Source organism: Pteropus vampyrus, unplaced genomic scaffold (assembly GCF_000151845.1).
Source record: "Pteropus vampyrus isolate Shadow unplaced genomic scaffold, Pvam_2.0 Scaffold1, whole genome shotgun sequence".
Lineage (NCBI taxonomy): Eukaryota > Metazoa > Chordata > Mammalia > Chiroptera > Pteropodidae > Pteropus > Pteropus vampyrus.
The window spans coordinates 25,569,554-25,585,141 of NW_011888782.1; the positions used below are offsets into that span (position 1 = coordinate 25,569,554).

At 33.8% G+C, this 15,588-nt stretch overlaps 1 protein-coding gene across 1 annotated transcript in view; it reads left to right on the plus strand.

Moving 5' to 3' along the window:
- Positions 1–15,588, plus strand: part of RABL3 (RAB, member of RAS oncogene family like 3) — a 36,483-nt gene that overhangs the window by 16,696 nt on the left and 4,199 nt on the right. Inside the window, exons 3-7 of the mRNA XM_011373095.2 lie at positions 1,895–2,024; positions 5,697–5,811; positions 8,683–8,833; positions 12,744–12,815; positions 15,409–15,447. Of these exons, the coding sequence (XP_011371397.1) occupies positions 1,895–2,024; positions 5,697–5,811; positions 8,683–8,833; positions 12,744–12,815; positions 15,409–15,447 (507 nt within the window). The remainder of the gene's footprint in view (positions 1–1,894; positions 2,025–5,696; positions 5,812–8,682; positions 8,834–12,743; positions 12,816–15,408; positions 15,448–15,588) is intronic.

Sequence of the window (15,588 nt, forward strand, 5' to 3'; positions counted from 1 at the left end):
TATATATTTGCCTGAAAGCAAAACAAGATCATTGGAAAGGAAGATATAAATATATATATATATATATTTGCCTGAAAGCAAAACAAGATCATTGGAAAGGAAGAAGCAATTAGCCTCTATATTCTGTATAGAGTAACCTCTATATTCATTCATTCATTTGTGCATTTAGTACTTATATTGCATACCTACTGGGTATCGAACCCTGGATATGTTTTTAAGGCAAAAGCAACAGGATTTGCAGAAAAATCAGATCTGCAGTATGAAAGGAATTACGGATCACTGTTAAGTTTTTTGCCCTTCAAATAACTGGAAAAAATGAAATTGCCTTTTACAGAGACAAAGAAAACTGGGAGAAGAATAGTTTTGGGAGTAGAAAATTATTTTTAGAAGTTATATTTGAGGTACCTGTTAGACATCCAAATTGTATTCTGGTGGATATGGGTACTCTGAAGTTAAAGAAATTAACTTTAGGTCTAGGATAGGTATAAATTTGGAATTCATCAACGTAGTGATGACATTTAAAATCAGAAAATTAGATGGAATGACCAAGAGAGCAAGTAGAGCAAGTGTTAACAGAGAAGAAAAGCTATCTAAGAACTAAACCTTAGGACACTCCAATGATTACAAGTTAGAGAAAAGGACAACCAAAATGGAGACTGAAAAGGAATAGCTGGTGAGGTGGAAAGAAAACCAGAAGGCGAAGTGAAGAAAGCATTGCAAAGCAGAGGAGTGATTAGTTGTATCAGATGATAGAGTAAGATGAAAACTGTTTATTAATCACTGGATTTAGCAATACGGAAGCTATTGGTAACCTTGATTAGGAATAATTTAGTGGGGTGATTGGGGCAAAAGTGTGACAGGAATGAATTCAAAAGAAAATACAAGGAAAAAGAATTAGAGAAAGTCGAGAATATACAACTCTCCGGAGGGCTTTTGCTGTAAAAAAAAAAAAAAAAGGGACAGAATCAACAGGGTAGCTAGAGGAGGTACATGAATCAAGAGAAAGTTATTGTTTTCTAAAATAGGAAAAATTATGGCATGTTTATATGCTGGTGGGAATTATCCAGTGAAAGGGAAAATTTGATGATTTTTATCTTTTTAGGAGAGAAGAGAGGGAAGAAATAAGAAAGAGGCGGTGGGATCTCATGCATAAGAGGTGGATTTGGCGTTAGGAACACAGACAGCCTATCTATAAAAGCTGGAGGGAAAGTAAATTATATGGGCACAGATGCAGGGAGTTAGATAATTATGGGAAGAACAGGTCGTGGAAGTTCTCTTCTGATTGCTTCCATCACAGGAAGCAAGGTTATTAGCTGTGTTTGAGGATACGAAGAGATATTGGAAATATGAAAAAGAGAAGAAAATATGAAATAGTTATTATCTAAGAGAGGAAAAGAGGAAATGGACTATGGAACTGATTGAAGGACAGCTCCTAAGTTACACTTGAGTTTAAAATGAATTCAGTCCACTTGAATATGTATTTTTCTGAGCTTCACATTCAGCTAGCTGGGTTGTAGACATGGAATCAGGGAAAAGGTGGAGATAATCAGGGTTGGAATTTTGTCGGGTGAATAAGTGTAAGAGAGGGGCAAAGGGGTGACTAATGACAAATCATGGAATTTATGCTAACTTAGGAAGGGAGGATTTGGAAGTGGAAGGTGGAGCTGTGGAAGGTATTAGGATCAGTTAACTACATATAAGGTTCTGTGGAGTCAAAAATTCCTGTTACAGTTGGGGTATTAGAGGGAGGAAGCTTGAAAAATAGGAGATGGTGATCAGAGATGTCAGAGGGTAAGATGCTGATATGGAATATCCAGTGCTCTAAACTGAAATGAGGGAGCTTACCAGTTTTCTAAGTGGCTATAATAATTATTTTGATGGATTGATTTGTTAGGTTCATGACTACAAAGAAGGAACCCCAGAAGAGAAGACCTACTATATAGAATTATGGGATGTTGGAGGTTCTGTGGGCAGTGCCAGCAGTGTGAAAAGCACAAGAGCAGTATTCTACAACTCTGTAAATGGTAAAGCATTTTTTTATTCTACTGTTGATTAATGATCTGAGTACAGATCATCTGATATGGAATGCTGTGGGATACTAGACTCGTCTTAATTTAAGAATGAGCTAATTACTCACAACTCTTCATTTAAATCTGGGTATCACATTACAGTTTGTGTGTCTAAATTCTAACCATGTAACTCAAAACATTAAATATTTGCTTTGTCTAAGTGTTTCTATTTATATTTTTTGTAAACTAAATATTGAGAAATAAAATTGTATTTTGGGTACTTAACATAAAATATGGAACTTTCAAAACACTGTCCCTGAGAGTGCTGTTTCTCTAGTCAGTTGAATAAGTACAATAGGGACCTTTAGGAATCCCATAGTCTAAGCCAAATGTCACAGAGATAGAGATTTCTTTTATCTGTCCTTAGAGTCCTATGTAATTAATTACAAAGAATTGCCTAAAGGAGTTTTTAGGGGTCCAGAAATTTTATTCAGTTGTAGATGTTCAAATACCTGGAGCAAATTTCCAGATGGAGGCACGTAATAGAGGACATAATTGCAATTCACAGATAGAGTGCCTACTCTGTGTCAAGAGACTAAACCACTGACACATGTGATTGACTTATAGAGTTTTCTTCTCTTTTTTAAATTCATTTTTTAAACCTCTTTTTACTGTGAAATATAATTTCAATTTGTCTTTGATTGATGTACCAGAGATTTGGCATTTCACTCCTTTCCTCCTGATATATGCTTAGCTATTAATAGCACCTCATTTATACTATGTTTAGATTTCATTCAATATTAGGTAAGCATTGCGGTTATTTAGTACCTTCTTCATTCCTTATTGTCTTCTTTCAATATTTTATCTCCCTATATCATAAACTGTTGTGAATATTATAAAAAAAGAAGTAGAGATGGTTCTTAGCATTGGATACATACAATAGAATACAGGATGAATTGTGTCAGTTCACACCTATGTCCCATTTAGCTCAGAATTCTATCAGAAAGTGTCCCAATCTAATTGAAGAAACAAAACATTCATTAAATGAAACAAAACAGTTTTAAGATGGTGGTATTAATACATGACTTTTTCATGCAAGAAAATACATGAAAATTATGTATATTAATAGAATATATAAAAATGAGAAAAACAGAGAAGTATGGTATCGTATTAGGCAACTATGTAGAGAAAAGGAGAGAAAGAAAAGAAACCTGGTTTAGACCTAGAATCAAATGATCAACTTGGATTTTATCAGCCAAATGACTTGTCAAAGTTAATATTAATCTGATACGGTTAAGAGAAGTTTGGATATATAACACTTTTGAACTTTTGTTTAGATCTTTTTGAGAAAAAGTTAAGAGCAAAATAAATGTAAAGATAAAAATTATAAATAAATAATAAAGACCATTCATATCCTTGAAACTTTATGGAATTATGGGTCATGAACTTATTAAATACTGAAGAAGAAATCCATCTAAATCCATTTAGTTGATTATCTTTTTCTATACCTACTATTCATTAATGATTTGTCTCTTCCTTGAATATTACTGAAATAATTGCATGTATTCTAATTTAGTTTTACAGATGAGACTAAGATATATTTCTTTTTCTTAACGTTAAAAAAAAATCTCTGATACATAAACAAATTTTTAAGTTTTTTCACCCTAACTCTAGAATATTTCTCTCGGTAGAAATATTCAAGGTTCTTTACTGCATGTGTCATCCTTAGATTCCTGAGAAACCACAAAAAGATCACTTGGTTCAAATGCACAGTCCTTATTCTTAGCAATAACTTTCTTTTCTCAATACCCTATCTTCTTTCCACTGAGGTGAACTAGCCTGGTAATCCCCAAAGGAAACTTTTAAAGTGTCTCTACCTCTCTCTCTTAAGATTAGAATATATTCTGTTCAGTTACCATCCTAACTTCTTTCCTTGGGCCCCACCGTGGCCCTCCTAGCCCATAGTATACAAAGCAAGAACTCTCAGCCCAAACGAAAGAGGGAGAATAAGGGAAAAGAGTGCTGAAATGCCTTTAAAATCTCAAAAGTCTTAAATAGACTTCCTCAAAACATAAACTCCTCCCTGCCCATCATATATGTCACCTAGGCCTTTGTTATCCTTTCATTCTCCCAACCAAAGTCTCACCCATAATTTTGTGATATTTATACCTCAGAGATAGGGAAAGGAGAAATATCTGCCACTCCTCTGCCCTGAAGCGAGACTTTATTCTGCTTTTCTTCAGTCTTTTACTGTCGGATTACCTGAGTTCAGATTCTGGCTATGCCATTTACCATGTGACCTAGGGCAAGTTACTCAACCTCTCTTCGCCTCAATTTCCACATTTGTTAAATGAAGGTAATTCTTACCTCATAGGACTGTTTTGAAAATCAAATTAGATAACACATGCAAAGTATAATAGGTAGCACGTAAATGATGAATAAATGTTAGCTATATTCTTTAATGGTAGCTCTTTATTCCTTTTTTTAAAAATCTGTCTTCTGTCCTGTCCCTGATGGCTAATGGAATACCTCATTGAGGAAAGTAGAGTGAGTGCAGTTGGATATGGGGGCAACTGTCAGACCTCTATTCCAGGTATCAGGAGAGATACAGATTTATCTGAGCCAGCTTGAACAAATGAACGTGCACGAGCTCCTTTGTTGCACAGATGTCTAAAAACTAGAGCCAAATTCAAACTCTTCTGCCCTTTTTCAAGTTGACATATTTCATATCTTGAAGATGGAGGAATCATCAGTGTTATGTCTTCTCTTCACAGCAGAATCTGAGTAATATATGAAAGAAAGGGTTGGGAGTTTGAAAACCTGTAGTTTTTTGACCACAAGATACCCTAAATTCCACTAGACATTAAAGCTTTCTTAATGTCTATATCATATTGTAATAATTACCTGCTTTGCCATTCTGTCTAGGATCTTAACTGATTCTGTTTAATTATATTTCTAAGCCTCATTACATTTTATTTTCCTCAATATCTCAGAAGTCAGTCTATTTTCTACTATTCATATTTCTTGACTCTCTTCCTACCTCCTTCTAGTGGCATATTTATTTTGCTCTTTTAACTAAATCTCTCAAAGAACTAAAAAATTAGACTTCTGAGTAGATTAGGAAGTCCTAGTTGATCTACAAGAAAACAATTTGTCAGCTAAAGAATAACAATTGTATCAAATTAAGTCAATACTATTTTATTACATTTTATTTAATATCTTAATGAATATAAGTAATATGTGTATTATGATGTTTATGACAGTGCTATTTATAGTACAGAAGCCATTAAGTTTTGAATGCATATAATTTCTTATATGCTTGAAGGAGTTTTGATTCTTTGTATCGATGAGGTGATTCTGCAGTTAAGATCAGGCAGAGTAGGCATACATTAAGTGTTGAATGAAGAAAAAAAGAAAAGACATTCTAAAAATTTAATGACATTTTTTGTCAACCCTTGTGGAATTTAAAAAAAAATTAGACAAAGAAAATTTTGTAGTTAATTCGTAGACAATTACTTGTAAGCGTTTATAAAGGAAATTTTAAAATAATTGTGTCTGAGTTTGTTAGTCATATTAGAATGCTAGGGTCCTTAGCAATGTAATGCTTATATTTACTAAGCCTCACTTTGCCAATTCTGAAACGAAGAATTGTTATCGTATTGACCTTCTTTTTTCTGATTATTTTAGGTATTATTTTAGTACACGACTTAACAAATAAGAAGTCATCCCAAAACTTGCATCGTTGGTCACGGGAAGCTCTCAACAGGGATTTGGTGCTGACTGGAGTCTTGGTAACAAATGGGTAAGCTCTGATGACTTCAGGGTTGGTTTGAAATGTTATAGCAATCACAGGATTATACCCTCCAAAATAACATTTTTTGAGATGTTTGAGTGGCAGATACTCTCTCCCAGTCTGTAGACTGCCTTTTTATTCTCCTAATAGTGTCTGTCACAAAGCAGTAGTTTTTCATTTTGATAAAGTCTGATTTCTCATTTTTTTCTTTTATGTATTATACTTTTGGTATATCTAAGAACTCTCTGCCTAGTCCCAGAACATACATGCAGGCTTTCTTCTATGTTTCTTTTAGAAGTTTTATAGTTTTAGGTTTACTTTTAGATCTGTGATTTTTTTTTTTTTTTCGAGTTCTAATATGTGAGGTTTTGGTTAAGACTTTTTCATATAAATGTACAATTATTCCAACACTATTTGTTGACAAGATTATCCTTTTTCCATTGAATTGCTTTAATTCCTTTGCAAAAAATCATTTGGCCGTATTTATATGGGTCTATTTCTAGACTCCCTAATTCCGTTCCATTGGTTTGTGTGCCTGTCCCTTCAAATACTACACTGTGTTGATTATTGTAGCATTATAGTAAGTCTTAAAATTAAGCAATGTGATTCCTTCCATTTTATTCCTTTTCAAAATTGTTTAGCTATTTTAATTCATTGAAAATTAAAATCAGCTTGTCCATATCTATAAAAATTCAGCTTGGATTTGATTGGAATTGAATTAAACTTATGGATCAAATTGGGGAGAATTTTTGTTGCATCTTTCTATCTATGAACACAGTGTGTCTCTCCATTTAATTTTTGAAGCAAATCCTAGACATGTCATTTCACTTACAGATACAGTACTTCAGTGTGTAACTTTAAAAGTTAAGGACTCTGAACATACTGAAATATAATTGTCACACTTTAAATTTAATAATAATTCTTTAATATCAAATATTATTTTAATTTCCCCAAATGTCTCATAAATGTTGATTTATTCAAAACAGTGTCTAAATAAGTTTCACTCATCATGTTTGGTTTCTTGTTTCTTTTCATCTTAACTTCCACTTCCTTTGGTTATTTTTTTTTTTTTTTTCCTCTAGCAGTTTATTTGTGAAAGAAGATGGCTTGTTTGTCCTATAGAGATTCCTGTATTCTGGATTTTGCTGATTGTATGCCTGTAGTATCTGTTAAATTTGTTTCTCTGAATCTTAAATCTACTCTAAATGGTAGTTAAATATAGTGGTCTGTAAGATGCAAGTTTTTTTTTTTTATTTTGCCAAATTCAAACTGGATGTAAGATTTAATGAAAGGGAGAAAAAAAGAAAGCTAAAAAGAGAAATAAAAGACCAAATTATATGTATATGGCAACATATATATGTTATGTTACATGTATAATACATATATTAACGCGTAACACATGTGCAACACATGTTGTATTACATGTGTAATATATATGTTCATGTGCAAGAGATTATGTAAGACTACAGGTGACACACACACATATATATATATGACAGACACACATATATATATATATATCAAAGATGATGATAAGCTATATGCAAAAATTTGTATGTGACCCAGAGTTAGTGAGTATAGGAAAAAGAAATAGTCCTAAAGGAGAACACTCTCAACACTTTATTCTCTAATAAAGCAAATTTTAGTTTTAGACCATTTCTCCTAAATCAGTGTTGTTATTGGTAAGAAGAATCAAAGGCCTTGAACTCAAGTTATTATTGGCTTTGATACAATAAATAGAATGATAATATTTTTATGAAATGGGAGGTTACATAGTTCAAAACAGTTGCATTCCAAGGCTGAGCAGTAGATTATTGTGAAGGGCAAAAAGGTCTGATAATTTTGCGTGCACACGCACGCCAATTTAGATTATTCGAAGAGAAAGAAATGTCAAAAGAAGAAAAGCCATGCTCAACTGGGTCGTATTCATTGGATTATGCAATATTGATTTACTGTCATAAGGTGTTTGCAACCAGATTTTGCTGACTGTTGCAAATGGAGCTTATATCAGAATCCAAATCTTTTATTTCTCATATATGAATAGAATTTAAATTAATTCAATAACATCAGGCTCTGTGTTCCTCTTAGTAATAGAAGGAATATCACTCTGTCCTTTGGTTAGAAATGAAAAAAAAGAATTATAATATCCAGTGACCCAGGGCTACTAACCCTAAGGATTTGTATTGCCTATACTCTGTCATAAACTGTTTGATATTTAATTATTTCCTTTTACTATTCATTTTACATTTCAGCTGTTTCCTTCCCTTTCCATGCGCTGAATCCATCTTTCCCTAGGCTGTAGCATCCATCACCTGTCGATTTATTCTGGCCTTCAGCATCCCTATTTTCTATTTTCCTAAACTATCTAATTTTTTTTATTATTCATAGACAGAAGTATGTATGGTAGATATAGAGCTTATGCATACCCCTGAATGTATTCAGAAGCTTGTCATTTTCCCCTCTGGCACAAGGCTTGAATGCCATGCTAGGTTACTGAGTCTTCTCCCCACTGAGGTTTGAATCCACTCTGCATCTACACAGAAAAATTCCTGAGCCTTAGAAGACAGAGCTTTGGGAAAAGTCAAGTTAGACTACCTTGGTATATCTGGTGGGCACTCAGTTATTCAAGTAGTCTATAAAGACTCATGGGGACAAATTTTGAATAGTTAGATGAATAGTTGGAACTCTATAGATGGTAAGGATGGATTATTGATAAATAAACAAGTAGATGGGAGAAATTAGGAGAAAAGTAGATTATAAGTAATGGGTGAGCAAGAGTCAGTGAGATATCAGTAAAATAGTATAAGCGATTTGCATTTAAATATTGCACATCTACATCAGAAAGGTAAATTCTATTCACTTTTTCATTATTTATCACAGGGATTATGACCAGGAACAATTTGCTGATAACCATATCCCGCTGTTGGTAATAGGGACTAAACTGGACCAGATTCATGAAACCAGGCGCCATGAAGTTTTAACTAGGACTGCTTTTCTGGCTGAGGATTTCAATGCAGAAGAGATTAATTTGGTGTGTATTTTCACTAATGCATGTTTGTATTATTAGCAGGTGGAAGCAAAACTGGAGACTTCACAAGTCATGTTTTCACAAAAGAAGCTTTATACTTGAAATCGGGTTATTTGAGTTCTGGTCCAAAATGTGGTGAAAACTGAAATCAACATAGACTATCAGATGGGCATAGTCACTTCAGCCTCCTTGTATGCTGATCTTTTGGAATGTTCAAACTTTGTTCTATGACTAATGTAAATTGAGGGCTTTTTTTGAAAAGATTTTTAAAAATTACACCAAAGTCAAAATATCAAATTAAAGTGACAAAGAAAGGTTACTTGATATGGTACCTTGTTTATTCTTGCTTTAGAAAAGCCTCTTAGTTTCTTATACTACAGAGTTTACCTTAAAGGGCAAACAAATAGACAAGTGAGAAAATTACAAACTATAAACTAGGAGTGCTTCATAAGCATTAGTTTATATAAACTTCCGTGTATACAGAAGATCGAATCCCTTCCTGAGATATTTAGCTCAATTAGAAGTCAGTGCAAAAAAGGCTAAGAAAAGTATTCAGATGAACCAGTTAGTGTTGTCCAGAGAAGGTTCCTGGCCAGCAGCTTCAATCGTGGTTCATGTTATTGCTCAAGCAGGACTTCTGCAGCATATACAGTACATTGGCATTCAGATGTGTGGTGATAGTGGTGGTTTAATAATACTAATGGCTACCATATATTCAGCATTTATGTGCCAAGCACTGTTCTAGTGCTTTACATACTTTATCTCACATGCATCATCTTCACATCATCCCTATAAGGTAGATACTATTATTGTCCTTATTTCAAAAATGAAGACCAGAAGCAAAGGGAGGTGACTGGGCCAAGGTTACACAGGTCAAAGGAGGCACTCTGACTTCAGAGTCTATGCTGTACAATTAAACCTATTTTCCACTTAATTGTCCTTCAGAACATTTAGAATCTTGGAGCTGAAAGAACTCTTAGAAATCACCTAGATTAACAGTTACCCAAACGCAAATGCATATTCATATTACCAACAGTACCTGTGCAAATTTTTTTAATAACTGACCCAGGGCAGGAGCTTTTTATTCATAAGGTCTGGCTGGAGGACCAGAACTCTAATTTTAACAGTGATTCAGATGATTCTGATGCCCTTACTCTGTGAATCAGCATTTGTGAACACTGCTTGGTTCAACCCCATATCTGTGGTTGAACCATAACTTCTACCCCCATAACTAAGTCAGCTTCTGTCTTGCCATTCCATTGTTTTTTATGTTCTACTTCGCAGTGGAAGCGCCTTATTTTTTTCAGCTGCCACCATAAACGTCCCAGGAAGTCAGCACTGGACCATGATATTCCAGAGGATTTCTGCTACTTAAAATATATAATATCCTTCTTGAAGAAGTGCTGAGATTACTTCAGTGGAACATTATTTCCAAAGGGACATTTACCATTAAATGTACTTACTCTGTTCCAGTAATTACTTTTGATATGTTTTGGAATGTCTCTGGTTCTAATGGCCAGATATATGTTTTTCCTACTTAACTTACAAAGGCAAGGCCAATTGTTAACACGATGTAAAGATACTCAAGTGGTGGTACTTTGGCACACAGGGTCTCCACAGAGTTCATATACAACATACTGTAGGCTTTTTATCAGTTTATTTGCTTCAAGAAAACAAACGACAAGGGGGTCTTGAATATACAAAGAATTAAAAATGAGGAGGAAAATTGGGTAAGAGTTTCAAAAGGAAGGTAGCAGTCAAAAAGACAGCAAGTAAATATAAGTCTCAAATAAAACACTAATGTAAAATAGTGCTAGCATCTTTGGTTACTATATGAATTTACCTTAAACTATAGAAAAGTAAGACTATAACATAAATGTGTACATCAGAGATGGAATCAGAGTTATCATCTTGTGCCTGGAAAAAAAGGCAAAGTGTTTACATAGATTATTTGTTTTTTAAATCCTGTTAGGCTTATTGTGTCTAGTACAGATTTTCTCTGTTACGTGTTTACTTCAAAGTAATCGTATTGAAGCATCTTCCCTAGTTAATATTTCTTTCCCAAGCTTAGACAAGCTATTTAGAGCTATTAATTTTCAAGCTTTGCCCTCGGCCATGATGTATAACAGATGGCTCTTTCGGCTTTAAAATTCTTATCTTAAAATCATAGGTTTTCTCTAGCCTGGTCAACCTGAAATTGTGGAGCCTTAAAATTCAGTTTGGGGGAGGTTTTGCTTGCTGCTTGATTTACTTTTTGTATTTATTACTTTAGCACTATTTGGAATTATCTCTGAAGTCTTTTGACATTCTGATGACTATGTAATCAATATCCATTTTGTAAGACATATCTAACATAGGGCCATCTAAGGTTTGCCTCTCATATGCCCCAACTGCTGTATAAATGTGTTCAAACATTTCAAATACAATAGCTTGCACAATGATGTTTCAGTCTGTTTAATCCATATGTGGAATTATCTTTTCTGTTAGGTGCTTTGTGTCTGAAAATTCAGTCTGATAGCATTTTCTCAGAATGAAGAGAAAGGGAAACTAATATTTCAGTACCTGTTATGTGCCAGACATGCATTATCTCATTTAATTTTCACAAAAATCCTATGAGATGAGTATTGTTATCCCTATTTTATAAGCGAGCTCCACTTTAAAGATTTAATGTCATACACTCTAGAAATGTTGAGACAGATATTTTGATTCAGAGTTTGTTACCTTCAGAGACCTCTGATTTTTTTTAGTATTCTGTGATCTTTGAAAGATTTGTTGTCGCTTTGTGTGTGTATGTGTATGTGTGTGTGTGTGTGGTTTTGGAAAATGTATTATAGTTTCTGGCCAAAATTAAAAATATGAGCCTTGAAATGTTGTATATGGACAAAATAGGTGACTTAATAAAATTCTTTGGAATCATGTAGGCTTAAAGATTATGAAACAATAAGTGCAATGCCAATAATTTCAGTCATTTCCCAAGGGACACAGACAACTGAAAGACAAATATCTTGCAAAGGAGCCTACATGATATCCTCATAGTTTGATCTTAGATGGCATGTGAGGTAAAAATCAAAGTACTCTGTCTCTTGAGATGGCAAGTCAATGACAAGCAAAGGCAACAGGACAGTCGAATTTTAGTAAAAGGATAGTAAGCTTTTAAGGACTTTGCTAGTCATTAAAATGATTTAATGCTCCAGAATGTTTTGTCTCTTCTGGGCCCCATTTTTTTCCTATTTTTAAAAAATCTATTTAATAGTAACATATCTGTTGTTCATTATTATTTCTTTAATTATTGTGAAATAATAACAATGATATTTAATAATAATAAACAGTGTTTATTATTACCAAAAAATATATCTATTGTTTATTATTGTCTTTATGGCCTGTCCAGAGGTGTATGACCTTGTACTCAATGAATGAGAACTCCATGGCAACTGTTCTTTTTGTTCTTTTCTCCTCTTAACTCTTTATTTTCATGCTTCCTAGTATTTTTATGAACTGAATAGAATTTAATTAGTCGAGCACTGATGAGTACCTGGTACTAAAAAGTGAAATGTTGATTGTTTTTAATAGCTTTATTTCTGCTTTTTAGGGTAAATACAGGTGGGTCACTTGATTAGTATCTTGGTTTTATTAGTAAGATATTAGCAATCCTGTCTTCCTTTATGAATTATTTGATGATGAATATGTTGGTTCAGTGTCCTCTAAAACTGCTTAAATAACAAAAAGTGGCCTTACCTTCCTTTAACACTTTCCTCTTTGCTTTATGCATCATAATTTGAAAATTACATGAATATTTTGTGAGAGTATTATGCCTAATATTTTACTATAGAAATGTACAACTGGAACAGTAATAACCAACAAAGAGCTTAGGTTTTCTAACTTTTAATTGTGGATCTTATGTTTTATTTTCTAGGATTGCACAAATCCACGGTACTTAGCTGCAGGTTCTTCCAATGCTGTCAAGCTCAGTAGGTTTTTTGATAAGGTAATGGCTTCAATTAAGTTATTTTTAAACTTAATTTATATATTATGAGGGTTTAAATTCTTTGTACAATGCTTTGTCTTTTTATTCCTTCATCCTGAACTTCACAAGCTGAATAATATTTGTTTTGATCTCTCTTATCTGTTGGTATAATTGCTAAGGCCTGCTGACGTATTTATTCTATCACCAGTGTTTTCTAAGCAAAGAATGAAAGCAACTGAATTTAAATGTTTTTTTTTAAATACTTAATTCCCCTCCTTAAAATAATTTATGTTTCCCTATTTTCTAGCTCTTTTTGTACCCTTTAACTCCAAGACACTGAACTGAGGAGATTCTACTTAAAGCTGCATTCTTTTTGCTCTCCCAGCTATTAATATTTTCCATTTAAACATAACTATTACTTTTTCATCTTTTCTGTTGTTTTCCTGTAAGAAACCTTTGCATTCCAAATATTGACTCTTGCTAGCATCATCTTATTGCCCTGAAGTGAGATGAACATGTAGAATGACTCAGCATACTGGTAAAGTAGGGCACTGTTTGTCTTTCCTTCACAAGGCCATACAGCTGCATTGCACATAGTGTTGACCAAGTTTAAGTTGTTTGCCCAATGCTGACATTATGTAGTAAAATAAAATATGACGTATTTCTGTTTGTGTTATTGAAAAAGATTAATTTATGTATTATATTTCCTTTTAAGTGTAATCTCCCAAGAAAAACATTTCTCTCCTTATGGCTCTTTGTGAAACATTTTTCTTTTAGCAATTTAGGGTTCTAATATTTGGCTCTCTATCCAATATGTTAGCATAAGATAAGCCCCACAACCCTCCCTATTTAATATTAGTTCACTGGGAAATTTTGCTTCATTGCAGAATTCTCAATCAGTATGTTGCAAGTGGAGTACAGGTGTGCCTAGATATTGATTCCCTTCAGCTCTCAGAGCAGCCAGAGCCCCTGCGGCTGGGTGATTGACAGCTTCTTCCATTTACCCCAGTGTGCTGTACAAATATTAGTATTTTCTAGATAGGATGCACTGCAGTGAACCACATTTTCTGTCCACATTGTTTTCAAACTTAAACTGTAAGAGCTTTCTATTGAGTTTAGATCCCTGGTTCCCATCTGATACAAAATTCTGTTCCCTAAGGGCAACATCTTATAGATCTTTGTTTAACATGGAAAGTTCCCACAACATATTGTTTAAATTTTTAAATAATTTATTAATTTTGAAATTAAAATGTTAAATGTAATAAATTATATCCTTGAGAAACAATGGGTTATAGACTAGTATGACCCAAGTTTTCAGGCAAGACTTTATTGAAAAAAAAAGTTAGAGGGAACTTAATTGGTTTTAATAAGAGAGCAAAATTTAGTAAGAGAACATTGCAAGTTGAGAATAGGAAATTAGGAGCAAAAGCGAAAAGGTAACTTCTGTCTTTGTTGCCTAAATCACAACGAAAGGATGGTGCTTCATCAGACCTCCAGACTGAGGTGGTTGCCTGAAACCAAGGGACTTGGCAGCTAAATTTCACATCATATCTGTGAAAATTTATACATGGTATCTGTACATCGTATACATCATATCTGTGAAAATTTCTGCATCATGTCTGTGCAAATTTAACATAAAGATTTATTTTCCAGGACAGAGTCTGACTCTTCCTTCAGACTCCCTTGGCTAGTAGTAATTCCTCCCCCACCCTAAAATGATAGGATTTTCCTGTCCTGCTCTGGAGAGAAGAAAGAGAACCAGTCCCTTCTTGGTTTCTATGGGAATGTTTTGAGATATATGTTAATCATGAACCAGCTTTTCTACTTTGGGGGCCAGTGAATGCAACCTTACCCTGGGTCTCCTGTAGCTAAAAGTGACCTAGCCATAGTCTCAAAGATAGAAAAAACCCGAATGATTTAGCTTTCAGGCCAGTGAGAGCAAACTGTCAGGGGCCTGGAAGAAGTTGTTCAGTGCTTATTTGGAGTTCTTATTTTCGTAATTCTAGACTCCAGTGTCTTAGAGTTAATCTCCAGCTAATCTGTATTCTTATCTGATTAACTTTTCTTAATCACAATAGCTCTGTTTAAAGAAAAACAGTACTGCCTCTGCAACCATTACAGTTTCTCAAGTATTGAACTAAATTCATTATTTTTTAAAAATGTATTTCATCATCTGAAAACATGGAGCTCTTAAAACTCACTACATTAGGGTATGTAGTTTGAGGGCTTCTTTTCGATTATAATGATGGATTTATGCAAATATATCCACTGCTTTACTTTGTTTCTCCTACTGACCAAATACAGACAGTTGTGAATTAAGGGTGCAGATTAAGTCCATAAAAAGAAGCTAATTGACTGCTTTTGTTGTTGTGTCATCCGTCTCCTTTGAGGCCCTACACAATTTATCACTGTGTTTACTAGAGGGATGTGACGGTTCATTAAATTACACAGACTCCTCTCTAAGGAATAGCTGTAGTATTGTAGTAGGCAAGTGCTTTGCTTTTTTATATTATGGATTATGGATACATGCCTTTTAGTCCCATTAGTGGTCATTGCTGTTAGCCACTTTTTCCAGATATGTGTGCTAAATCCTTAAAATCTTCGTTTCTCACAGGTCATAGAGAAGAGATACTTTTTAAGAGACAGCAATCAGGTTGGTATCTATCTTTGATTGATAAAATGGATTCGTAAATTTGGAGGGAGGTGATTTCCAGATTTATTTTCAGAAGTGGTTTAAAGTAAAGTATAGGCACAAGCATCTGATTTTTCTCTGTTAATTACAAAAGAAAATCAC